Here is a 26877-nt window from a genome sequence, read left to right as displayed (position 1 = left end):
TCAATAACTAAATTTTGTTTTTATTTTGATACACAGGGGTCCAGATCTTACGTAAAATGGATGTGTCTCACACTAGATGATGGATATTAAGTAGAAAATCTATTTAGTAAAATCTAAGCTGCCATGGAAGAAATACCAGTTAAAGTTGCTATAAGAATTAGACCTCTGCTGTGCAAAGAAGTTCTTCATAATCATCAAGCTTGTGTGAGAGTTATTCCAAACACCCAACAAATTATCATTGGGAGAGATAGAATCTTTACTTTTGATTTTGTTTTTGGCAAAAATTCCACTCAAGATGAAGTTTATAATACCTGTATAAAGCCATTAGTGTTGTCACTCATTGAGGGCTATAATGCAACTGTTTTTGCCTATGGACAGACTGGATCTGGGAAGACATACACCATCGGAGGAGGCCATGTTGGTAAGATTCTCGTACTCTGACTTTTATTTTAGATAGTAGAAAGAAGTTGAAATACTACAGTGCCCGACACATAGTGGGTGCTTAGCATATTGATTGAATGAAATAATGAATAGGATAATTAGATGTATTCATAAGATCATTTTTGAAAGATTTGTTTTTCAATATTGAAGTTTCATTAAACAGTTTAATTCATCATTATATTTGCTTGAGAAAAGACCTTTAAGACAATATTCAGTGTTCAGCTCTTTGTCATTTTTTCACAGTTTTGAGATATAATTGACTTGTAACATGGTGTTAGTCCAAAGTATATAGCATAATGATTTGGTATACCTATATATTGCAGAATGATATAGCTTAACATTAGTCACCTCACGTAATTACATGTTTTTCTTGTGATATGAACTTTTAAGTTCTACTGTGTTAACAGTTTTCAAATATACAATACATATTGTTAAGTACAGTCACCATGCTGTACATTACATCCCCAGAACTTAATTATCTCATAGTTTTTACCTTTTGAGCACCTTCACCCATTTCGCCACCTCCCAACCCTGGCCTCTGGCAACACGTTCTCGTTTTGAACAGAATTTAAAATAAGAGAGAAATGAGTTAACATGATCAGATTTTGCATCTTTTAGTATTATAAATGTTGAGGGTCCTGCAGCTAAGACATAGAGGCAGTAGAAGAAACGTATTATGTAAAGTGTTTTTAAACATTTTCTAGCCAGATTTCGATTTTATTTTTCTAGCTTTAATGAGGTGTAATTGACAAATACAGTTGTGAAATATTTAAAGTGTACAAGACTTAGGGGCAGTAGGAGAAATGTATTATGTAAAGTGTTTTTTAAACATTTTCTAGCCAGATTTCTATTTTATTTTTCTAGCTTTATTGAGGTATAATTGACAAATACAGTTGTAAAATATTTAAAGTGTACAGCGTCATTATTAGATAAATGTATACATTATGAAAGGATTCCTCCCATCCAGTTAACATATCCATCACCTCATGTATAAGCAAATTTTTACTTTTAGAACTGAATATTTTTGGATAGAAATTCTCTTGTTTGTAATTCTAGTTGAGAAAGGTGGGATCATAGGATTTTCTTTAGAGCTGGAAGGAACCTTGAAAATAGTTTCTCTTTCTTTCTTTGGCTCCAGCCAAAGAGCAATGAAGGGCTTGTTCAGTTAGGTGGCTGGTAATGGAGCTGAGATTGAAAGCTAGGTTCTCTGCTAAGATCGTTTACTCTATTGGTTTTTTCTTTCCCCCACTAAAAACAAACTTTGAATGTTGTGCATATGTATCATAGTCTAAAATTATTGTTAATATTCTATGTGTAATGATTATCAGTGTGTTTGCTTTGATGCTTCTCAAACACTTAAATACGTGACTTTCAGGAACATCTCTTTTTATAAGCAGGAACTGGTAGGGAGAGTTAGAGGGCAGCTGTGTTGTCCAATGAAGCTCTTATTCCAAGATTAAATGGAGGAGTCATAAGTGCCCAATATCTCCTACCCCTTCCCATTTTTTAGAATCACAGTGATATACAATTAAGAGATTAAAGATACTAGATTATTTTAGGGTCTCATGATAAATAATTCAATTTTTTTTCTACTACAAGTTGTGGGTTTTCTTGAGGACTTAGCTTTGTTTTTTTTTGATTGGCAAATGTTTTATGTTCTTTAAGACTCAGTATATTAAAAAAAAAAAGACTCAGTATATGCCTTATACTAATAAGAGTTATAAAATTTTCACAGCTTGGTGACATACAGCTAAATTGTTTTTTAAAAGGCCATGAATCCAATTTTAATTCCTTAAGGGAAAAAGTTATTAAAGTTATTTATTGTCCTAAAACATTTAAATTGGTCTAAAATACTTCATTCCAGAAGAAATATCACCATTAGGAACAGTTTTTGATTCCCCCCCCCAGTTAAAAAAATTAATGTTCATTGTAAAAAGAATTGCATATGATGCTTAAGAAATCAAATTGAACAAATGAAAGCTTCTTTCATTCCTAGGAAATAACAGCTTGCTGTGTACATTGCTGTCTAGAGTCCTCTAGACATTTTCTAGGCTTATTACAAGTATTCACACATGTAGTTTTTGTTTTTTGTTGTTATTTGTCTGTTTAATGAGGTATTTTATACCTATAATTCTATAACTTTCTTTTTTCATTTAACAGTATAAAGTATCATTTCATTTTTTTCCCGTTTAGGTCATAGAATTTCAACTTTTTTTTTGACTGCACATATAATATTCCATCGTTTAAATGGATCATAGTTCATCCATTCCAGCATTAAGGGACAGTATTAATAATTAGGTTTGATTTTTACTGTTATAAAAAGTTGCAAGGGGTTTCCTGGTGGTCTAGTGCTTATGATTTGGTGTTTTCACCACCATGGCCCAGGTTCAGTCCCTGGTCAGGGAACTTAGATCCCACAAGCTTCTAGGTGCCCCCCAAAAACATTGCAGTGTGTATCTTGTTACATTTAACTTTGGATCCATGTGCTAGTATTTCTGTAGAATAGATTCCTAAAAGTAAATTTGTTGAGTAATGGGTGTGTGCTAATTTGCTTCAGTCGTGTCCAATTCTGTGCGACCCTATGGACTGCATACTGCCAGGCTCCTCTGTCCATGGGATTTTCCAGGCAGTAATACTAGAGTGGTTTGCCATGCCCTCTTCCAGGGAATCTTCCCAACCCAGGGATCAAACCTACCTCTCTCATGTCTCCTGCATTGTCAGGCCGGTTCTTTACCACTAGTGCTATGTGTGTGTACATTTAAAATGTGAATAGTGACAAATTATCCTCCAAAAAGACTGTACCTGTGTATATTTCCACTACCAATATATGAAAGCCATTTATTTTCTCTATTCTTGCCAATCACAGGAACTCATAAATTCAAAATATTTCTCTCACCATCTGGTAGGTGAAAAATTACACTTTGTTTGAAGTTGCATTTCTTGATGTATTTGTGAAAATAGCATTTTCAGTTTCCCAGGCTACCTATAGAACACCAATTCTAGGTCAGCCATCTACTGTTTGATTATTGACCATGCAAATAATGTTGTTTTTTTCTCCAATAAATGATTGCATTTGCAGTGGCTAGGGCTTGCCACGGAGAAGGCGATGGCACCCCACTCCAGTACTCTTGCCTGGAAAACCCCGTGGACGAAGGAGCCTGGTGGGCTGCAGTCCATGGGGTCGCTGAGGGTCGGACACAACTGAGCGACTTCACTTTCACTTTTCAGTTTCATGCATTGGAGAAGGAAATGGCAACCCACTCCAGTGATCTTGCCTAGAGAATTCCAGGGATGGCGGAGCCTGGTGGGCTGCCGTCTATGGGGTCGCATAGAGTCGGACACGACTGAAGCGACTTAGCAGCAGCAGCAGCAGCAGCAGGGCTTCCCTGGTGGCTCAGATGGTAAAGAATCCGCCTGCAATGTGGGACACCTGGATTCAATTCCTGGGTTGTGAAGATCCCCTGGAGGAGGGGATGGCAACCTACTCCAGTATTCTTGTCTGGAGAATCCCCATGGACAGAGGAGCCTGGAGGGTTATATAGTCCATGGGGTCGCAAAGAATCGGACAGGACTAAGCAACTAAGCACAGCACAGGGTACCATGTTAGGCACTGGGGTAAAATGAAAATCTGTTATTTTTCAGTGTAATACTTATTGAAAGTCACACTCATTTTCCTGCTTTTCAGAACCTTGAATTTACCAACTTTTACCAAGCATAATGTCTAAAAACTTTCATTTGCATACTCTTTAAATAGTGTATAAAAGCTAAATGATGGCTGTTGAAGTATAAAACTTTATAGTTCCTTTCTGAAATAGTCTGTTTCAGGAATATAAGTGTGACATTGAACATGTAATCTTTCAGTTACCAGAATACATTTTGAAGCTTTAATTATAAATATTATTTGTAATTCAGCTTTTTGATACATCTTTTGAATTGCTGTGCTTTGTTATCTGTTGAAATGGGAAGTGAATGAGCTATTTCTGATCAGCCTCATATTCTGGCTAAGCTAGAATGCATATATAATGCTGGAGTTTATAAATAGTGCTATTGGCTAGTTCCTGGAAGCTCTCGAAGGAATTTTCACTTTCTTGTATTGGAAAAACCTGCAGTTTCCTTCACTTGCCACACGATGGTGATCTTGCATCTTTTTCGGGTTTTCTGGTGGTGCCCTGGGCAGTGAAAGCGCAGTCCTAACCACTGAACCACCAGGGAGTTCCCCTGTCTTGCATCTTGAATTAAGTGAATGACTGTCCAGGTTAATTTGGCTCAGGTTTTCAGGATGTCTGTTGCCTAAAATCTGAACATTGATAATCTTCAACTTGGAAGCACGTTGTTTTTAAGGTTCATTTGTAAGCCATTTTTTTGTAGCTTGGAATGTATTTTCCATGAAAGTGAAGGTGTTAGTTCCTCAGTCGTGTCCAACTCTTTGCGACCCCATGGACTATAGCCCACCAGGCTCCTCTGTCCATGGAATTCTCCAGGCAAGAATACCGGAGTGGGTTGCCATTTTCCTGCTCCAGGGGATCTTCCCTACCCAGGGATCGAAGCCAGGTCTCCCGCACTGCAGGTGGATTCTGAACCACCAGGGGAAAAAAGCTCAAGCTTTTTTCAAAATGTGCTTTTTGGCTAAGTGTCAAGAAATATGACACCAATATATTTTTTTGTTTGTTTTTTTTTAAATTTTATTTTATTTTCAATATATTTTTTTAAAGGGTTCTTGCTAACATAAATGAGTTGCATTCCATTCATTTGGAATACAATAATAAATAGTCTACCTGGATTATAATAAATAGTCTAAATAGAGATATTTTAGTGCATCAGACTGTGAGATAAGTTGACCTAACCTGGGCTTAGTTTCTACTACCTCTGTCTGTTTTGAACTTCATAGGCACCAGTTATGCCTGTTGCATTCCTGGGGCTTTCAGTGTTTCTTTATTAAATCTTTTATTTTTGCCTTAAACTGTTACATAAGTATCATTTAGGTTTTTGTTGTCTTGTCATTTGGTTGTCAGATTTTTGTTTTGTGCTTTTTCCAATTCTGTACAGAATCTTTATTTTTATAATCTATATTTAAAACTTTTAGACTATATGTGTATTTCTGAAGGTAAAAGTTCAAGTATTACAACTATGAAAGTTTTCCTTTCTTTTTTCTCCCTGTCCTAACTCCCCAGAGGTAACCATTTTTTGTGAATTTTTCAGAAGTACCCTTCACATAGATATGTATATATGTTTTCTTTTACCCAAGTGAAATTTGCTCTGCAGTTTCTTTTTCTACTTTGTGGATCTTAGATATCTGTTTAAAAATAGATGCATGATATACCATTGTTAACCATTCTCCTACTAATGGATTTGTTAGTGTTCGGAATTTTTTCTCAATTACAAGACATCTTTCAGTTCAGTTCTGTTGCTCAGTTGTGTCCGACTCTTTGCGACCCCATGAACTGCAGGATGCCAGGCCTCCCTGTCCATCACCAACTCCCAGAGTTTACCCACACTCAGGTCCATTGAGTCGGTGATGCCATCCAACCACCTTATCCACTGTTGTCCCCTTCTCCTCCTGCATCAGGGAGTCAAATGAGTCAGCTCTTTTCAAATGAGTCAGCTCTTCGCATCAGGTGGCCAAAGTATTGGAGTTTCAGCTTCAACATCAGTCCTTCCAATAAACAGCCAGGACTGATCTCCTTTAGAATGGATTGGGTGGATCTTCTTGCAGTCCAACGGACTCTCAAGAGTCTTCTCCAACACCACAGTTCAAAAGCATCAATTCTTCGGTGCTCAGCCTTCTTCACAGTCCAACTCTCACATCCATACATGACCACAGGAAGAACCATAGCCTTGACTAGATGGACCTTTGTTGGCAAAGTAATGTCTCTGCTTTTTAATATGCTGTCTGCTGCTGCTGCTGCTAAGTCACTTCAATCATGTCTGACTCTATGCAACCCCATAGACGGCAGCCCACCAGGCGCCCCCGTCCCTGGGATTCTCCAGGCAAGAACACTGGAGTGGGTTGCCATTTCCTTCTCCAGTGCATGAAAGTGAAAAGTGAAAGTGAAGTCGCTTAGTCGAGTCCGACTTGTAGCGACCCCATGGACTGCCCGCCCATGGGATCCGCCCATGGGATTTTCCAGGCAAGAGTACTGGAGTGGGTTGCTATTGCCTTCTCCGAATATGCTGTCTAGGTTGGTCATAACTTTCCTTCCAAGGAGTAAGTGTCTTTTAATTTCATGGCTGCAGTCACCATCTGCAGTGATTTTGGAGCCCAGAAAAATAAAGTCAGCCACTGTTTCCACTGTTTCCCCATCTATTGGCCATGAAGTGATGGGACCGGATGCCATGGTCTTAGTTTTCTGAATGTTGAGCATTAAGCCAACTTGCTCGCTCTCTTCTTTTACTTTCATCAAGAGGTTCTTTAGTTCTTCTTCACTTTCTGCCATAAGGGTGGTGTCATCTGCATATCTGAGGTTACTGATATTTCTCCCAGCAATCTTGATTCCAGCTTGTGCTTCCTCCAGCCCAGCATTTCTCATGATGTACTCTGCATATAAGTTAAATAAGCAGGGTGACAATATACAGCCTTGACATACTCCTTTCCCAATTTGGAAACAGTCTGTTGTTCCATGTGCAGTTCTAACTGTTGCTTCCTGACCTGCATATAGGTTTCTCAGGAGGCAGGTCAGGTGGTCTGGTATTCCCATCTCTTTCAGAATTTTCCACAGTTTATTGTGATCCACACAGTCAAAGGCTTTGGCATAGTCAATAAAGCAGAAACAAGACATCTTTGCTAGTCCTTATGTAACACATTTGGTTGTATGTACATGTATTTCCATAGAACTGTCTCTGAATCAGAGAGTGATTATGGTTTCAACTTTTGATACTATTGAAACTAATGGTTCTCCAAAAAAGCTGTCCTGAGTTTACATTCTCATTGTGTTTTAGAGGACCAATTTGCTCACCTTGAGGAAATGGGGCATAATCAATTTAAAAAAATCTTTGCTTACATGGTCTTTTAAACAGTGAATAATCATAATGATCAGATCATTGTGAATACAGTTTCATCAGTTACAACAGTGTGATTTTAATAGTATTCTAGTGTTAATAATTGAGAGAATGCTGGGTAATTCAGTCTTTACTGTATCTTAAAATAATTAACAGCATTGCCCACTTCCCCTCTTCTCTGCCCACTCCACCTGCCATCCACCACCCCACTTCTGCTCCTCTGTGTAGTAGAACTTTGAAAGTGTCATTCATCTGTGACTCACGGTGTCAGTTCTCTCCATCTGACACGGCAGTTGTCAAGATATCACAGATGACCTTCACTTTATTAAATTCGTTGGTCATTCCAGTCAAACTGGCCTTTCAGCAAACTTGGTACATACTCTTCACTTGGATTTCAGGTTACCACATTCATAGTTTTCCTCCTACTCTCTTGCTAGTAGTTCCTCTTAAGTGAACCCACAAATGGTTAAATGCCCAGAGCTCAGTCTTTGGTGCTCTTCTCTTCTGACTCTCAGCTTTTCCTCTTGATCTCATCCAGCCCCATGATATTAAATACCATCTATATGTAGCTACCTGACTTCCAATTTTTAACCTCCAGTCCAGATTACTGTCTTGAACTCTTATCTTGTATATCCAACTGCACCCTTCTTAGTTGTATCCTTAATAGATATCTCACACTTAATAAATCAAAAAATGAACTTCTGCCATTTTTCCCTTAAACTAACTCAACACACACTCTTCCCCTTCTCAGTTGATGACAGCTCCACTTGCTCAAGACAAAACCTTGGAGTTGTCCTTGACTCCAAGTACATCACTTTCTCTCACATTCTCATTGTCCATCACTTTCTCTCACATTCTGCGTCCAGTCTGTCAGGGAATCGTAATGGCTCTCCCTTCAACATAAATCTGGAATCTGGTCACTTGTCATCTTTCTCTGCTGCCAACTTTGTGTCACCATCATGTCCTCCTCTCCCTTGAACTCTCTAGATTCTTGGGTTAGTGCACTGGTCTCCTAAGTGGTCTTCCATTTCTACCCCTGCCCTTCTATGATCGAGTGGTCTCTTTTGAATTCCAACTTACTGCTCTGCTCCAGTGAGACTCATGTCACTCAGAATACGACCTAAAACCTATCGTGGTCTACAGGCACCTACATGCTCTGATTTCTGTCACCTCTCTGTCCTTGTACCCTGCCTGTCTCCCCTTGCTCCCTCTGCTCCAGCTTACACTGGCTTCCTTTGTTTCTGGATCACACTATTTTAGCACATTTGCCCTTGCTGTTCTGTCTGGGACACTCAGATATATACATGGCTCCTCTGCCACCTCATTCAAGTTTCTCCTCAAATATCAGCTTTTCTGTGATGCCCACAATATGACTTTCCAGTTTAAAGTTGCAATCGCCTTCCACCCAAATACCCTTACACTTCCAGTCCCCCTTACCTTGCCGTATTTTTTTCTCCAGGCATACCTAATGCTTTTTAATATACAATATAATTCACTTATTCTTCTTTTGCTGTTGTCTGTCTCTCCTAGTACAGTTCCATAAGGGCAGGGATCTTTTCCCTGATTTGTTCACTGATGGTTCCTGGGGTCCTAGAATACTGCCTGGCACATAGTAGGTACTATATAAATATCTAATGAATGCATGAATGAAGTTTGAGTAAGCGCACGCATGTGAAAACTTTTGCTTCTGAATTTTATAGTTACGGTTTTTAAAAATTTATAATAGAAATTTGAGAAAGTAAATTTATTGATGGTAATTTTTTTTAATTTTTAAAAATTTATTTTGAATGGGAAGATAATTGCTTTACAGTGTTGTGTTGGTTTCTGCCATACAGCAGTGTGAATCAGCCATAAGTATTCATATGTCCCTTCCCTCTTGAATTTCCCTCCCACTCTCCCCACTCTATTCCCACCCCCTAGGTTGTCACAGAGTTCTAGATTGAGCTCCCTGATTGTAAATTTATTGCTTGTAGCTTTTCTTATATCTTAAGTTTCAGATGGGCTTTCTTTTTCTAAATTTTCAGCTTCAGTTGTGGAGGGTCAAAAAGGTATTATTCCTCGTGCTATCCAAGAAATATTTCAAAACATCTCTGGAAAGCCTAGCATTGACTTTAATATAAAAGTATCTTATATAGAAGTATACAAGGAAGACCTAAGAGATCTTCTAGAATTGGAGACATCAGTAAAAGATCTTCACATCCGAGAAGATGAAAAAGGAAACACAGGTGAAGTAGCCTACTTAATTAATAGCCTTCATTAGCAAATGAATATGATCTAGTTCAGTTTCTGGACATTTTCCAAGGATTCTTTAAAAATAGACATAGAAACAAAATTAATTTGTTTTTACTTTTAAATGGATTAACTTACTGATTATCAGTAGCAGCTAATTCATCTAGGTGAAAAGTAGAAGTTCAGACCACTTGGTATGATAAAGTTATTAAGTTGTAATTCAAAATATAGCTGACCCTTGAACAATGTGGAGGGGGTATGCAGTTAGGGGTGTTGGGCCCCAGTGCAGTCAGAAATCTAAGTATAACTTACACTCGGCTTCTGTATCCATGGTACTGCATCAGTGGATTCAACCAACCTCAGATCGTGTAGTACTGTAATATGCTACTATTGAAAAAAAAAGCCACGTGTAAGTGGACCTGCACAGTTCAAACCCATGTTGCTCAAGGATCAACTGTATTTATTTCCAATAATCTGCCCCCTTCCTGGTCTGACCTTAAGAAAGACTATGACATAGGCTAAATTAGTTTTGTACTTTTTTTTTTCTCACAGAGTTACCCTGAGATTGGGGATGGCTTCTCCCTTTTGTGTTCATCCAAGTTGATCTAGAACTGTCCTTTTTGCCTTTCTAATTTTTGTCCCAGCACACCTGTTGCTTCCTCTTTTTTTAAAAAAATTTTAATTTAGAGTTTTTGTGTTTGCTCCTTCATACTGACATTTATCTGTCCTTTGTTGTGCTTCTCAAGGTCTGACTTTCTGTGCTGTCAACTTGTTAATACCATTAAATGTCTATTTGTTTGGAAGTAGGAGAAGGTGAGAATGGGAAGGTCAAAACACAAGTATTTTAAAGAATAATACTTTCCACTTTTTTGTTTTAAAAGGTAATATGTTCAACATAAAACATTTAGAAAACATAGTAAAGTATAAGGAAGAAAGTTAAAGGTCAGAACTCAATTTTGGTGTGTTTTCTTCCAGATTTCTTTCTCTGTTTCTTTCTCTTATTTTAAAAAATTAGACTTGCAACTCCACATATCATATTATATCTTATATTTTTACTTAATATTTATATTGTAAGAATTTTCACATCATTAAATATTTTTCAAATTTATGACTTTATGTGGTAATTTTATCCTCTGAATATATAATCTATTTGACTAACAGTCCGTTGTTGGACATTTAAGTTTTGGATTTTCCCGATTATTAGTACAGTAAGTGTTATTGCATGTCTTCTGCTAGAAAACACATTTAGTAGAATCTTGCTGGAGATAAAGGATTCTGCCAGAGGAATGATCATGCCTGAGGGATTTCCTAGCAGTTAGGAAAATAAGATGGTTAGCTCCTTCAGTAGCCTGCAGGGGGCAGTAAAGCTTGGCTCCTTGTAAGCCCTGTCTTTGCAGCCCTGGCATTCCTGAGTGTTTGAAGGAATTGGTTTTTGGTTTTTTTTTTTAGAAAGAAAACATACATGGTACTCTGTGGCCTTATTAGATAATTTTGTGTAGTTTATCTTTTCTAGGCAAAATTCAGACTGATGTTTTGAGCTTCTGTATCTTATAAAATGTAATTATTGAATGTTTTTAACTTTTATTAAAAGTTAAAAAAATAATACATGTTTGTTGTAAAATAGAAAGTACAGAAGTGTACACTGTAACTCCTGATAAGCTTAATGATCAAAATACTTCATAACTTATAGCAATCCTGCAAAAATGTTAGTAGAATGTAAGTCTTAAGACAAATTGCTGCTTACCTTATAAAATGTCCCACTCACAACCCCAATGCATTTGTTTGACATATGTATTGAGTTTCTCTGTGTCAAGTGGTAGTTGGTATCCAGCCTGGATGCTACACAATTAACATCACCTTGGAAGTTTTCTTTTTTTTTTTCAAGCATTTTAATTTTGGGGGACTGTGCTGGGTCTTCATTGCAGCATGTAATCTTCTCTAGTCATGGTGCAAGGGTGACATGTGGGATCTAGTTCCCTGCCCAGGGATTGAACATGGACCCCTTGCATTGGGAATGCAGGGTCTTAGCCACTGGACCACCAGGGAAGTCCCACCTTGGAAGTTTTTTTTAAGAAATATTGATTTCTGGGCCCCACTTTTCACAAATTCTGATGAAGTAGTATAGGATAGGGCATGGGTGTTGGTACTTTCCCTTTTATAAAGGTCCCAGGTGATTTTCAGCTGGGTTTGAGGACCATAGTTAGTGCCAAGCTATAGCCTAGCATTAGAAAACTTTTTAAAAGTCATGCTGTGATTTATGTTTACATTGTCATATTTTATAATCACCATAGTTTAGCACTCCCTGTTATAGTACAGGTACTTTAGAAATTTAAATGAACTGGGCTGTTAAGAAGAGTTGTCATGTTGAAAACAAGGCAAAAAGGTGAATATTGTTTCAGGAAAGAGTGACATGTTAGGATCTGATTAAAGAGGAAGCATGATGCTGTAACTTGAGCACAGATTTATTGCTGTGATTCAAATCCCAAATCTACCTAGTCCTTTTTGAAATATTTTTGGATATAAACAGATAATGCATGTAGTAAGCTTCAGTTATTTTGGGTTCTATTCTGCCATTGAAATAGAAGCTGTTTTGCTTTTTTTGAGTTGCCTTGCACACTGATGTTACATAGGGGAAACCTGTTTTTGGAATGAATAACCAGCTTTATTTATACTGAAATATCGGAGAAGACAATGGCACCCCACTCCAGTACTCTTGCTTGGAAAATCCCATGGACGGAGGAGCCTGTTAGGCTGCAGTCCATGGGGTCGCTAAGAGTCAGACATGACTGAGTGACTTCACTTTCACTTTTCACTTTCATGCATTGGAGAAGGAAATGGCAACCCACTCCAGTGTTCTTGCCTGGAGAATCCCGGGGATAGGGGAGCCTGGTGGGCTGCCGTCTATGGGGTCACACAGAGTTGGACACAACTGAAGTGACTTAGCATAGCATTCATTTATCACGGGGTATGTGCTAAAAACCTTAAACCTTAGGATGGCTTGAATATTAAAGAAACTCAAAAGAGACTAATTTCTTTCAATTAATTTACTACTGATTAATTCTTTTGAGTTATATAGCTAATTAATCTATAATCTTTTAATCAGTATATTAGGCTCTACAGATCAAAATACTGGAATCAAGAATTTTTCTTTTGTCAGCCATCTTAAAGAATTGAATGTGATTCCAAAAAAAAAAAAAAAAACCCAAATTGTTTAAAACATACATGCATATTATTACATCTTTTAGAATTTAAACATCAAAATGAATGCCATCTATTAAAATAATCCTGTTAGAAGGTTATCTAAAATTATTTAATGATGTTGCTAATGTTACTTTTTTCTTTTAATGCTATTGATTTTTTTTTTTTTAGAAAAGCTTTGTATTGGAGTATAACTGATTGATAAACAATGTTGTGATAGTTTTAGGTGAACAAGGAAGGAACTCAGCCATACATATACATGTATGTATTCTCTCCCCTGGATCCCATCCAGGCTGCCATATAAATTGATCAGAGGTCCATCTGCTACACTAGGTCCTTGTTGGTTATCCATTTTAAATACAGATACTGATTTTTTTTTTCAAAGGGCCTCTCAGCTGGGCAGCTTAGCAAATGAAAATTGTTATGTGGTTAACTTTACTGTATTTTGATTAAAACTTGTTTTACAAACTTGCTGTTGCTCTTTTAAGTGATTGTTGGGGCCAAGGAATGCCAGGTGGAGAGTGCAGATGAAGTGATGAGTCTCCTGGAGATGGGAAATGCAGCCAGGCATACGGGTACGACCCAAATGAATGAGCACTCCAGTAGATCACACGCGATTTTCACCATCAGCCTTTGTCAAGTGGACAAAAATAGAAAGACAGCTGAAGATGGATCATGGCATTCCCATCGGCATATTGTCTCAAAGTTCCACTTTGTGGATTTGGCTGGATCAGAAAGAGTCACCAAAACGGGGAATACCGGCGAACGTTTCAAAGAATCCATTCAGATCAACAGTGGGTTGCTGGCTTTAGGAAATGTAATAAGCGCTCTTGGGGACCCACGAAAGAAGAGTTCACATATTCCATACAGGGATGCTAAAATTACCCGGCTTCTGAAAGACTCCCTGGGAGGCAGTGCCAAGACTGTCATGATCACTTGTGTCAGCCCATCCTCCTCAGATTTTGACGAGTCCTTAAATTCCCTCAAATATGCCAACAGAGCACGCAACATTAGAAACAAACCCACCTTAAACTTTAGCCCCGAGTCAGACCGTATGGACGAAATGGAATTTGAGATTAAGTTGCTTCGAGAAGCTTTGCAAAGCCAGCAGGCTAGTAGCAGCCAAACTAGCCAGATCCATCAGGAGGGGACTCCTGATAAAAATAAGATCCATTCTCTTGAGGAGCAAGTCACTCAGCTACAAGGAGAATGTCTGGGTTACCAAAACTGTTTAGAGGAAGCCTTTACCTTCCTGGTGGATTTAAAAGATTCTGTGAGACTAAATGAAAAGCAGCAACACAAACTGCAGGAATGGTTTAACATGACCCAGGAGGTCACCTTGTTCAGAGGACACAGGGGCATTGGAAACCTGGAAGAAGGACCACAGCATATTACAGTTCTCCAGCTGAAGCGAGAGCTTAAGAAATGCCAGGTACGTAGACACCACCTTAGTAGGTAACTTGTTCATAGACTAAATTTATTTGGGCAAGTAAGAGTCATTTTGGGGTTTCAGAAGTTTTGGTCTTTTTTTTTTTTTTTAAAGAGTTATATGTAAAATCTCATTTGCCTTTTCTCTGTTTTTTTCTCCCTTTTCTTTGCCTGTTGCTTTTCCTGTTACCCTGTTTTTTCTGTTTTCTTTTCTTCATTTTCTTAGCTCCTCTTCTTTTCTCCTGATATTTTTTTTTCTCTTGATATTTTAATTTGTTGTATTTATTAAGTAGACTCTTGTGAACCTGGTTATTAATTTAGAGAATGAAAAAAAACACAGTTTCAGAAACAAAATTAAGTTAAATTTTTTTGTTTTTAATCCCTCTTTAGGTCAGTGCTTTTTGAAAGAAAAATACTTCATCTCTTGAGTTTGGAGTTTTGATTCTTTAGAGAAATCATCATGTTTGATAATATTTAAGGAATATAGCTATGTACATGTATACATATTATATATATGTCTAAACTAAGAATTACATTTCTCTTTTCATTCATAAAGACATTTATTATTTAAAGATTATGTGTCATTGGGGAAATAATGGAGAACAGACATATCTATTCATGCTTATGTGGCATTTGCATTCTGGTAGGCAAATGGATATTCCACCATTTTTTTTTAAATAGGAAAACATATAGGTAATAAGATAGCTTTCTAGTTAGAAATCTTTCTTCAGTATCTTTGTTAATGTGTATTAGAAAGAAACCTCTATTACAGCAATTCTCAAACTTTTTTCTCACAAGGCTACTTTCTTCAAATTGAGGTCCCCTAAAGATCTTTTGTTGATGTAGTTTGTATCTACTCATATTTACCATATTAGAATTAAAACAAAAAATGTAAACTACTAGTTCACTCAGTACTAAAAATGATAACCCAGTTAATGTTAACATAAGGAACATTTTTTCATGAAAAATAATTATTTTCCAAAACAAAAAATTTAGTAAGAGTGGAATTGTTTTATATTTTTGCAAATCTTTTCATGTCTGACTTAATAGAAGACAGGTGGATTCTCATATCTCTCAGCATTCAATTTATTGCAATATATTTAGTTGAAGTGTGTGAAGAAAATCCAGCCTCATCTAGATTTGTAATTGGAGGGGAAGAATATATTAGTGATTTTTTCAGGTAATTGTGAATATCCTTTGATATTACATCAAAACTCAACAAGTAGAAATTTCCTAAAGGTTACTTGTGATGTGGGATTTGAAACCATTTTGTTATATTAAAGTTCACTGATTTTTATCTTACATTTTGAATGGATCTTTTATCCAAACGTGATTTTTGAATCAGCATGCATTGGACACTTGATAAATATTTGTTTACTAAGTTATGAAGATTTTTCAGTGTTAACATATTCAAAATATAATATTAAAAAATCACATTAATATCACCTCTGATCTCACCTCCTGCAAAATCTTTAAGTATTGGGAGCTGGCAAGTTTATAGTAGCAGAAATGTTTTCCAAAATTCTGATTTTTGTATGAAACTTGAATTTTATCATTTGCAGTAAATACTGTTAGTTGTTTTCCTTGAAATGATGTCACACACCCAAGTGTGAATAGCTTATCTGTTGTTCTTTAGAGTAAAAATAGCACCCTATGAAAAATGTGGCTAGTTTAGCTTGTAACTCAACAATTGTACAAGATTTTTTTTTTGTACTCACCCTTCAGTATACAGAAGAACTACTTTATGCCTGCCCATTTTGACACATAGAATACTGAAAAAAATGCTCATGTGCTGAGATTTAATAAAATCATTTTTATTGCTTCATCAGGATATTCTAAAGTGGTTCTCCATCCTCTCATAAATACCTCTTAAGGGACTTTGTTGCTTTTTTCCTCCGTGATTTGAACACAGGAGCAGTATGTGAACATGAATATACTCTACAGATAAACACTTTTTAAAAACACTTTTAAATAAAAAATAAACAATAAAGCTGTAGTTTATAAAGTATATATAACAGCACCATATGAAGTGCTGGGAAAGCAATTACATTGTAAGCTCTCAGACTGACAGTTAATTGCCCAGAGCAGAGGATATGGGCCAATGAATGTTTTATTTTAAAAAGAGAAAAGTCATAAAGGTCACATAAACAGGGTTATAAGGACCATCAGGGTCAGGCATCCTGTCCTATTTGGTCATTCGAACACCCCAAGCAGAAAAAAGAAGGAACTCTCCCAAAGCCCCAAGGGAAGGCTGTGGCAAAGTCAAGCCTGGCCTCAGTCCATGGGTTCCCAGTGGAGAGGCCTGTCCATCTCCATGCCACCACCTGAGGAGTCATGTGCGTGCTGTGTTTTTGAGAATGCAATTTTGTTCGTAAATCAGCTACTCATTCTTCTCTCTTCCTGTGTCTTAGTGGAAAGAGCACAGGCTTTGGATCCAGACAGGCCCTGAGGTTGACTGTCAGAAGTTTGATTTATCCACTGTGTTGTCCTGGAATGGTGTTCACTCACTAAACTTTAGTTTCTTCATGAAAATGTTTAATTTCTTCAATGAGATATTTTTAAAATCCCGAGTTACAATCTAGTATAAAGTAGGCCCTTGACCAATGTTGATTTTCTATTTAGTTCAAAATTTTAAAGTATTATTTGCATATTCCAAGTTTATTTGGTGACAGGAATAATTCACTAGGAACTAAGAAAACTATATGTTTAACCATATTTCCAAACATCTTCAAAATATATCTGTTTGTACTGAAAGGGTGCAAAGTTAGCAAAAGTTCCTCTTTTAAATATCCATAATAAATATAGAACATTCTTATACTATATAGGTCAGTTTGGGAAATGTGACCTTTTTGATTTCTGAAGACCCACATTAAAAATCTCATGGCAGTTCTAGAAAACTTGTAAATGCCTTATTGAATGTACTATAGACTTTGAATAACTGGCTTCAGTCTTAAAATACAAGAAATAAAAATAAGGACTGCCTTTCTATCTCTTTGGTGACTAATTCTTACGTTATACCAGTGATAGGTCCTTTCAGCTATTTCTGCCTTCCTTATAATAGAGAAACAAGAAAAAAAGGTTAAGAAGATTTTAAGAGTCATTGTCAGGCTGTCATTAAACCACAGTTTTTGTGGTATTATGTGGTTTCTTTTGAATATTTTCCATGGTGACTCTCTCTTGTGCTTTCTTTCCCTTCTCCCAGTGTGCTCTTGCTGCTGATGAAGTAGTATTTAATCAGAAGGACTTGGAGGTGAAGGAGCTAAAGAATCAAGTGCAAATGATGGTGCAGGAAAACAAAGGACATGTTGTTTCTTTGAAAGAAGCACAAAAAGTGAATAGATTGCAGGTAGAGTTAATGTACCTTGCTCTGTGTATTTCACTGGAACAGTACCTGACTAAAATAGCATTGTAAATGATAAGTAGGAATGTTTGCAAAAATAGGTTTCAGTTGAAGAGTTCTGAACACAAGCACCTGAAAGAGTTATTAGAGTTTTCCCCTAAATTGGTGTGAAGGGAAAACATTTTTATTGTTAGCTTGATTTATATTTCACAAATATAGAGCCTAATACCCAGGAATTTAATTTGCAAGTCGTGTTGTAGTTATCCTTTCTTTATACTTTCCCTTCTGTTACTTGCCAGAGTAATAGGCAATGGGATATTGTTAAGTGTTGGAAGGTAAACACATCATTTAAAATTTTGATTTGTTAGATTACTATTTTATACGCCATCAATGATTTGCTCATTCGGTTTGGCCAAATCTTTTAAATTCTCTATCTTAGGTTTTCTGTACTAACATGCAGTGTAACATGGTATGTCGCTAAGTATTGGGTTGGCTAGAAATTTAGTTTGGGTTTTTCCATAAGATATTTTGGGCCAACCGAATATTATACACCCTGGCTGTGAACCCTCCCATCCCCCATACAGTTCATTTCATTTAAAGCCTTTAGCTTCCTATCAGGGAGGAACTACTGTCCTGAATAATGATCGATCCAGGAAAAATTAGACTTTGATTTTGACATTACTTTTTTCTTCTTCTTTTTTTAACCATTCTATCTCTGAATTAATTTAAAAACATAGCGAAAGTAGTGTTAGTCATTCAGTTGTGTTGTGTCTGACTCTGCAACCCATGTACTGGAGTCTGCCAGGCTCCTCTGTCTGTTGGATTCTCCAGGTAAGGATACTAAAGTGGGTTGCCATTCACTTCTCCAGGGGATCTTCCCAACCCAGGGATCAAACCCAAGTATCCTGCCTTGAAGGCGGATTCTTTACTGTCTGAAAACGTATATAAACTAAAATATGTTGTTCAGTGAAGTGAAGTGAAGTGAAGTCGGTCAGTCGTGTCCGACTCTTTGCGACCCCATAGACTATAGCCTACTAGGCTCCTCCGTCCATGGGATTTTCCAGGCAAGAGTACTGGAGTGGGTTGCCATTTCCTTCTCCAGAGGATCTTCCTGACCAAGGGATCGAACCCAGGTCTCCCGCCCTGTAGGCAGGCCTCTGAGCCACCAGGGAAGTTGTTCAGTGAATTATCACAGAGAGAACAGCTATGTAACCACCACCAGTTCAAGAAACAGCAAACTGCTAGCCCCAGAAGCCCTTAGTCTCTCCTCAGAGAGAGCTGCTCTCCTAACTTTGATAGTGATAATTTCCTTGCTTTACTTTGTGGTTTTACTATGTATCCTTGAACTCTGCAATTTAAGTTTTGAAAATTTAATAAATTTAATCATTCAATATACATTCTTTAGTATCTGATTGCTTTTATTGAATATTTTGTCTATTCTGCTTCATCCACGTTTTTGTGTGAAGCTGTAGCTTGGTTAGTTTATAGCTGTATAGGATATCATTGTATGACTATTTCACAATTTATTTTTCTTTTTCCTGTTGATAGATTTTTTCTCCTATGAATTTTCTCATACATGTCCCCTGGTGCACACACACATGCATTTCTTTTGGATTTGTGCCTAGACGTTGAATTGCTAGGTCATACATAGGGTAGGCAAATCTTCAACTTTAGTAAATAATACCAAACTTGTTTTCCAGTTTAAACTTGCACCAGCACTGTATGAGCATTCCTGCTATTCCACTTGCTTGCCAGCATTTGTTATTGTGAATTTTTTAGATCTTAGGCAATCTGGTAGGTATGTAATGTTATTTTATTGTGTTTTTAAAAATGTATTTCTTAATTTAAGATATTTATTTATTTACTTATTTTGGGCTGGGCTGGGTCTTTTGTGCTGTGCACAGGCTTCTCTAGTTGTGGAGAGTGGGGGCTACTCTATAGTTGCAGTGTGTGGGCTTCTCATTTGCAGTAGCTTCTCTTTTTGCAGAGCCTGGGCTCTCGGGTGCGTAGTTGTGTATGGCAGGTATGTAATGTTATTTTATTGTGGTTTTAATTTTCATTTCCCTGATGGCTAGTGAAGTTGATCACTTTTTCATGTTTTTTCTTTTTTTTTTGGTCTTTGGGTACCTTCTTTTTTTAAAATTATTTTTGGCCACACTGGTCTTCGTTGCTGCCCCTGGGCTTTGTCTAGTTGCGGCAGGGTGTACTGTTCATTGCAGTGAGGGCTGTTCTTTGTTGCAGTGGGTAGGCTTCTCATTGCAGTGGCTTCTCTTGTTGCGGAGCGTGGGTTCTAGGCACTTGGGCTTAGTAGTTGTGGCACACGTTCTTAGTCGCTCCATGGCATGTGGGATCTTCCCAGACCAGGGATCGAACCTGTATCCCCTGCATTGCAAGGTGGATTCTTAACCACTAGACCACCAGGGAAGTCCTTGGGTACCTTCTTTTGTGAAATACTCATTCAAGTCTCTTGCTTGTTTTCCTACTGGACTAAGTCTTCCATTATTAAGTTTGCCTTTCACATTTAAGCTTTATAGTCCTAAAATTGATTTTTGTATGTGGGATAAAGTAAAGGTCAAATTTCAGTTTTTTTCCAGGTAGATATCCATTTATTCCAGCATTACGTGTTGAAAAGGCCATCTTTTCACCACTATTCTGAGTGCTGTTTGTCATAAGTCAGGGTTCATTCATGCATGAATGTATTGTGTATTTCTGGGACTTCTGTTGTACCCCATTGGCTTGCCTGTCCTTGGACCAGTGTCACATTTCTTATTTATTGTAGATTCCTGATAAGTCTAGGTATATCACTAACCCATGAACTTGGTATATTCCTCCATTTACTCACGTTTTCTTTGGTTTGTCTCAGTAATGACTTTTTTGGGTTTATGTTTATGTATTGAACATCTTTTGTTAGATTCATTCCCAGGTGCTTTATTTTTTTATGTGACTATGAATGGAATCTCTTCAGATTTCCATTTTCTTAATTGTTTGTTGGTATATGTAACTGTATTGGTTTGTGAATATTGATAGCTTATACCAAGCAACTTGATAAAATTCATTTTTAAATTCTGATATTTTATGTAAATTCTTTTGGATTTTCATTTATGATTGTGTCATCTGCAAATGATGATATTTTTATTCCTTCATGATCTTTATGCCTTCTTTTTTTTTTAACCTTTCTTCATTGACTTTGATCTTCAATACAGTATTGAATACAAGTGGTGATAGAAAATGTTCTTGTCTTGTTTCCAACTATAAAAGAAAAGCTTTCACTGTTTCACTATTAAGTATCATGTTTGCTGTAGGTATTTTTTAATTTATTCTTTATCAAACCAAGGAAAAATTCTTTGCTGAGAATTTTTATTATGAATGGATATTACATTTTATCAAATTTTTGTTTATCATGATTTTCCCACTTTATTCTGTTAATGTGAATGAATTGTAGTGATTTTTCCAATTTTTACACCAATCTTACATTCCTGAAATAAACCTTTTTTTTTTTTTGGTCATGATGTATTGTTATGCTGGGGGTCCCCAAGACCACCTTCAGGTTGGAGGCTGTACTTGGAGGACTCAGCATAGAGTTGTGCTCATCAGTTCAGTCACTCAGTCATGTCCAACTCTTTGTGACCCCATGAACTGCAGCACGCCAGGCCTCCCTGTCTATCACCAACTCCCGGAGTCCACCCAAACCCATGTCCATCAAGTCAGTGATGCCATCCAACCATCTCATCCTTTATTGTCCCCTTCTCCTCCTGCCTTCAGTCTTTCCCAGCATCGGGGTCTTTTCAAATCAGTCAGCTCTTCATATCAGGTGGCCAAAGTTTTGGAGTTTCAGCTTCAACATCAGTCCTTCCAGTGAACACCCAGGACGGATCTTCTTTAGGATGGACTGGTTGGATCTCCTTGCAGTCCAAGGGACTCCCAATAGTCTTCTCCAACACCACAGTTCAAAAGCATCAATTCTTCGGTGCTCAGCTTTCTTTATAGCCCAACTCTCACATCCATACATGACCACTGGAAAAACCATAGCCTTGACTAGACTTATTAGGCATGGGCCTGATAAAAGAAAGCAAAGGGAACAGGGACATAGAGTGAAGTCTAGAAGAAATCAGGCACAGGCTTCCAAGAACTGTCTCCCAGTGGAGTCACCCACATGTACTTGACTCCCCCAGCAAAGACTGTGACAACTCACGTGAAGTGTTGTCTACTGAGGAGACTCAGGTTTTATTGAGAACTGGCCATGAAGGCATTCTCTGACCACCATCTACAGAATTCCAGACTAGTGGAAGGAAAGGAAAGCAGGTGTTCAACATAAACCACCTTGTCTGCACGAACACTTTGAGCACAGTGAGCCACTCTCACTCAATAGGGTATTGGGAACCCTGTTAGGATCCGAGTTCCCAGACACCAGCCAATGAACAACCTCGTATGCAGGTCCTTCAAAGGATAGCAGTCAAGTCTTCTGTGTTAATTTACTCTTTTCTACAAATGTCCTTGATTTGGTTTGTAATTATTTTGTTTAGGATTTTAGCATGTCTATTCATGGGTATATTTTCTTTTCTCAAAATATTCTTGTCAGATACTTCTCTATACTTGGGAAGAGTGTGTGAAGAATTGGTGTTATTTCTTCCTTAAATATTTGGTTGAATTCACTTGAAAAATATTTGGGCCTGGAAAATTTCTCTGTGGAATGTTTAATTATGAATTCAGTCACACTTTCCTTTTGCCCCCTTTTTGGTAAGGTCTGTTTTTCTAAGAATGTAACAGCTGTTTCATATTTCAATAAATATGTTGAAATGTTTATAATAATCTCACCTCTTTAATGCTTTTAGACATGTAATGACATCCCGTTTTTCATTCCTGGTTATTTGTGCCTTCTCTCTCTCTTTTTTTTTTTCCTTGATCAACTTCACAAGAGGTTTCAAATTTTTTTAGTCTCTTCAGAGACTAAATTCTTTTTTAAGAATTATAATTTTATTTATTTACTTATTTATGGCTGTGCTGGGTCTTCGTTGCTTTGCTCCAGCGTTTCAATCTGGTTGTGGCAAGTGGGGGTTACTCTCTAGTGCACAGACCTCTCGTTGCAGTGGCTTCTTTTGTTTTCGAGCACAGGCTCTAGACCTCATGGGCTTCAGTGGTTGCAGCCCCTGGGCTTTGTAGTTGCAGTTCCCGGGTTCTAGAGCACAGGCTCAGTAGTTAATGTTTCGTGCGCTTAGTTGCTCCCCAGCATGTGGGATCTTCCCAGATCAGGGATCCAACCTGTATCTCCTACATGGGCTGGCAGATTCGTTACCATGGAGCCACTGGGGGAAGCCCACAGAGAGCCATTCTTGACTTTGATGATCTTCTCTGGTATATGTTTGTTTATTATTTAATTAATTTCTACCCATATCTTTATTATTTAGTTTTTTTCTGCTGTTTTTAGGGGCATAGACTCCTATGCTATCTTTCTAAATTGTTTAGATGGGTGCTCAGTTCATTGATTTTTTAGCCTGTCTATATATTTTTAACCATCTATAATATATGCATTTGAAATTATATGTTTCCTCCTAAGCTTATCTTTGTCTGCATTCCTCATTTGGCTCAGATTTTTCCTAATTTTTATTGTGAGTTTTTTATTTGACCTGTGGGTTATATAATTAGTTATTTTATTTCCAACACATGAAGGATTTCTTTTTATTAATTTTTAGCTTAATTGCATTGTTGTCCATACGACTTCAGTTCTTTGTGTTGAGACTTGCCTTATGGCTCAGCATAAGGCCAGTTTTTGTAGATATTACAGATATGCTTGACAAGAATTTGTATTCTGTAATCATTGAGTTCTCCTAATTCTGTTAATCCTCTTACTCAAATCTATATTTTTACTCCTCTTTTGATCTTTTTTTTTTTGTCCTATCAGTATTTTAGAGGAATATTAAGATCTCTTACTATAATTTTTGGATTTGTATTGCAAATACAATTTTTGCATTTTATATATGTTGAATCTGGGTTATTAAGTACATAGAAATGTAGAATTGTTACAGCATCCTGGTGAATTGACTTTTTTTTTTTTAGTCTTTTTTTAACTTCATTTTATCTCCCAACAGTTTTTGCATTTAAGTCTATTTTAATTAACATAGCTATACCAGCTTTCTTTTGATTAATATTTACATGGTATCTCTTTTTCCATCTTCCCTTTAATCTTTCTTTATTGATTTTAGTTATGTTTCTTGCAATTAGCAGGTTAGACAATTTGATAGTTCTTGTAGTTTTTAATCCTTTAACTGGATTGCGAGTTCATTTTTGAATTTAATATAATTACTCTTATAGTCTGGTTATAATCCCACCATTGTGGTTTTTACTTATCCTATCTGCTCTATATTCATTTTTCTTTCCTTCTTACCTTTCTTTGAATTTAATTGCTTTAAAAGTTGTACTTTCACTGTTTTTAGTGATTATCCTGGAGAGTATATACCATGCACCCTTGACTTAAAACAGTCTGATATTAATTGGTATTTTTACCCTTTCCCTGGAGAATAAAAGGACTCCATTTAGTATCCCCCTTCAACTTATATGCTATTGTTTTATATTTGAATTATCTGAATATGTGGTTTTTAAAATAAAGTTACATTTTGTAGTTCAGCATTAACACAGTGAAACTTTAGGGTTTGCTTTTTTTCCCTATCTAAACATTATAGTACATGTGAAGTATTTAAGATGAATGACCTTTCTTTTTATATAATTTTGTGCTTATAAAACAAAGCTTATGTACTTGAAAATTTTTCTTTAGAGGATACACAGAAAGCTAAACCACACATAGTGTCTCTCTTTCTGTCCCCCAAGCACCCATAAACAACTTATTCTGCCTTTGATTTCCAAGTTCTTTCTCCCACGACTCTAAATTGCCTATCTTCTATCTCTGTGTTTGTGGCTTTCTTTTTCACTGAATAAAGGCTTTCACTTCACTGCACCTGTTACCACTTTCTGTCTCCTTTGCTGTCATCTTAGCTGTTTGCCGTTTTCTATACTTTTCAACTTTCTAGTCTTTTGTTACTTCTTGGATTTCACTCTGAAAGTTCAGACTTTTATAAAGATCAGCTAATCATAGTGCTTCAGGTGGGCAAGCTAACCAATCACAGTGTATGGGGCAGTGTCTTGTACTAACTCATTAGCTGTATTTGTTCCTGCTTACTATTCAAAAGTTTTTAACACTCAGGACAATCCTAAATTCTTGTGAACAGCAAAAGGCTAGTCTTTGGGGCTTTTTTTGGTTGGTTGGTTGGTTGGTTTTAGAATTTTTTTTTTTTTTTTTTGGCTGCACCTTACAGCATGTGGGATCTTAGTTTACTGACCAGGGATTGAACCCATGCCCTCTGCAGTGGAATTGTGGAATCTTAGCCACTGGACCACCAGGGAAGTCCCAGAAGGCTAGTCTCTGGATAAGTTAGGTTTTATTGTTTTGTTAAGGTAGTTGTGATTTTGTGATCAATGTACAGTTTATTTTTAATCATTAACCCATACTGAGTCTCTCCATTTTTTAAATTCTTCTCTTTCTTCTATAAAGAATGAAAAAATAATAGAACAACAACTTCTTGTGGATCAACTGAGTGAAGAACTAACAAAACTTAACCTGTCAATGACTTCTTCAGTAAAGGAAACTTGTGGAGATGGGCCAGATACCAGGATACTTGAAAAGAGACCATACACTGTACCATTTGATACTCGTTTGGGGCATTATATTTATGGTCCAGCAAGGTTGGATTCCAGGAAGGTAAAGTCTAAGCATTAGTTTCTTTCTTTTGAGATTGTATACAATATAATATCACAGTGTATTTATATAGTCTTAGCAGGTTTTTTTTTTTTTTTCTGTTTGGTTTCATAGACTTTTGTGTATACTCTTTTTCTGTTATGTATAGTCTCTTTATAATCATGCTTCTTTTCAATAAAATTAATGATTAAGAGAAGGTATAGTTGTATTTGAAAGGAAGAGTTGAAGATAATGCTTAGATTTATCAAGGAGAAGAAAAAGCTACTCTTTGCCATCATATTAATATTTTCAGGTATGACTAAGTCCGATATCTTCATAAATTTTTTTCTTTCTTTAATCACACCAAGTTGATGAGGTTGGAGGTATTTATTTTGACTTATTTGGTCTGTCTATTTTCAAAATGATATCCATGTATTAAGTCAGTCTTGTCTGATATAATTGCTGCTGCTGTCGCTAAGTTGCTTCAGTTGTGTCCGACTCTGTGTGACCCCATAGACGGCAGCCCACCAGGCTGCTCTGTCCCTGGGATTCTCCAGGCAAGAACACTGAAGTGAGTTGCCATTTCCTTCTCCCTCTGACAATTAATTAAGACTGTATAAAAATCAGTATGAAGTTTCATTTAATTTTTAAATTTTACTTTATAAATTTTATTTATAAAATGTGTATACATATGTGGATGCACAGATTTCTCTTGAAAAATCAAAATCAAGGAATCTCTACCGTGGAAAAGACTAATTAACAGACTCATGAATTTTGGTTTCTGTTTATTAATTTTAGGAAAGGAAATGATTTATTTGAGATATGTTGGATACAGTCCAAGGGAAAAGAAATGTGAGAGGTGTCATAGACTTTGCAGTCAGGCAAGCTTGGGCATGAACACCAGCTCTATGATGTAGGCCTGGAGGGATGACTAAACCTGTGTGAACCCCAGGCTCCTTATCTGTCAGAATGGGGGACCTGTGAGAGGGGTATAGGGAGGACTTACACGAGATGGTGACTCCAAACGTGCCTGGCACGCTGCGTCCTATAACATACATGTTTATGGGGTACCTCTCCTGTGTCCCAGGCTCTGTGCCTCAGAGTGAGTAAGACAGATGCTACTATTACTGTATAGTTTTCAGTTTTGACTGGTTGGATTTAAAATTTAAACTTTTGCTGCTATTAATTTCAGTTGAACTTTCTAGAGTTATTGATGTTTTCTTTTGGTTGAATGTATGGTGAATTTTCATAGAACATTTAAGAAAGATAAGTTCTTTATAGAATTGAAATTAGATATCTATTAATTCTACTTAATAATTTTTTTACTCTTGGCTAGTAATGTGAATTTCCTCTTTCTGTGCATTCTTTTATTTTATAAAAATAACATTTTTTTCTGATTATAGAAGTTAGACATTTATTAATCTCTCTCAGTGTCTGTTTCTTTCTCTTTTTTACTAGACTTTCACACACACACACTTGGACACACATTCTTTGAGGAGACAGCTCCATAGGGTATTGA

The 26877-nt window shown here is 36.8% G+C and overlaps 1 protein-coding gene across 9 annotated transcripts in view; it reads left to right on the top strand.

Annotated features, from left to right (window-relative positions):
- Positions 1-26877, top strand: part of KIF27 (kinesin family member 27) — a 94250-nt gene that overhangs the window by 7272 nt on the left and 60101 nt on the right. For 5 of the 9 annotated variants that reach the window (XM_019966472.2, XM_019966473.2, XM_019966474.2 and 2 more), the window contains 5 exons: positions 37-421; positions 9462-9662; positions 13353-14296; positions 17495-17638; positions 25176-25382. In XM_019966472.2, coding sequence (XP_019822031.2) covers positions 124-421; positions 9462-9662; positions 13353-14296; positions 17495-17638; positions 25176-25382 — 1794 coding nt within the window. In that variant the 5' untranslated portion in view covers positions 37-123. Of the gene's footprint in view, positions 1-36; positions 422-8967; positions 9050-9461; positions 9663-13352; positions 14297-17494; positions 17639-25175; positions 25383-26877 lie in introns of those variants that run through there. The other 4 variants (XM_019966477.2, XM_070795034.1, XM_019966476.2 and 1 more) reach the window with 4 other exon arrangements.

The sequence above is a fragment of the Bos indicus genome, chromosome 8, assembly GCF_029378745.1.
Source record: "Bos indicus isolate NIAB-ARS_2022 breed Sahiwal x Tharparkar chromosome 8, NIAB-ARS_B.indTharparkar_mat_pri_1.0, whole genome shotgun sequence".
NCBI lineage: Eukaryota > Metazoa > Chordata > Mammalia > Artiodactyla > Bovidae > Bos > Bos indicus.
Note: the sequence above shows the minus strand (reverse complement) of the source record. Positions and strands in the feature narration are given on the sequence as shown.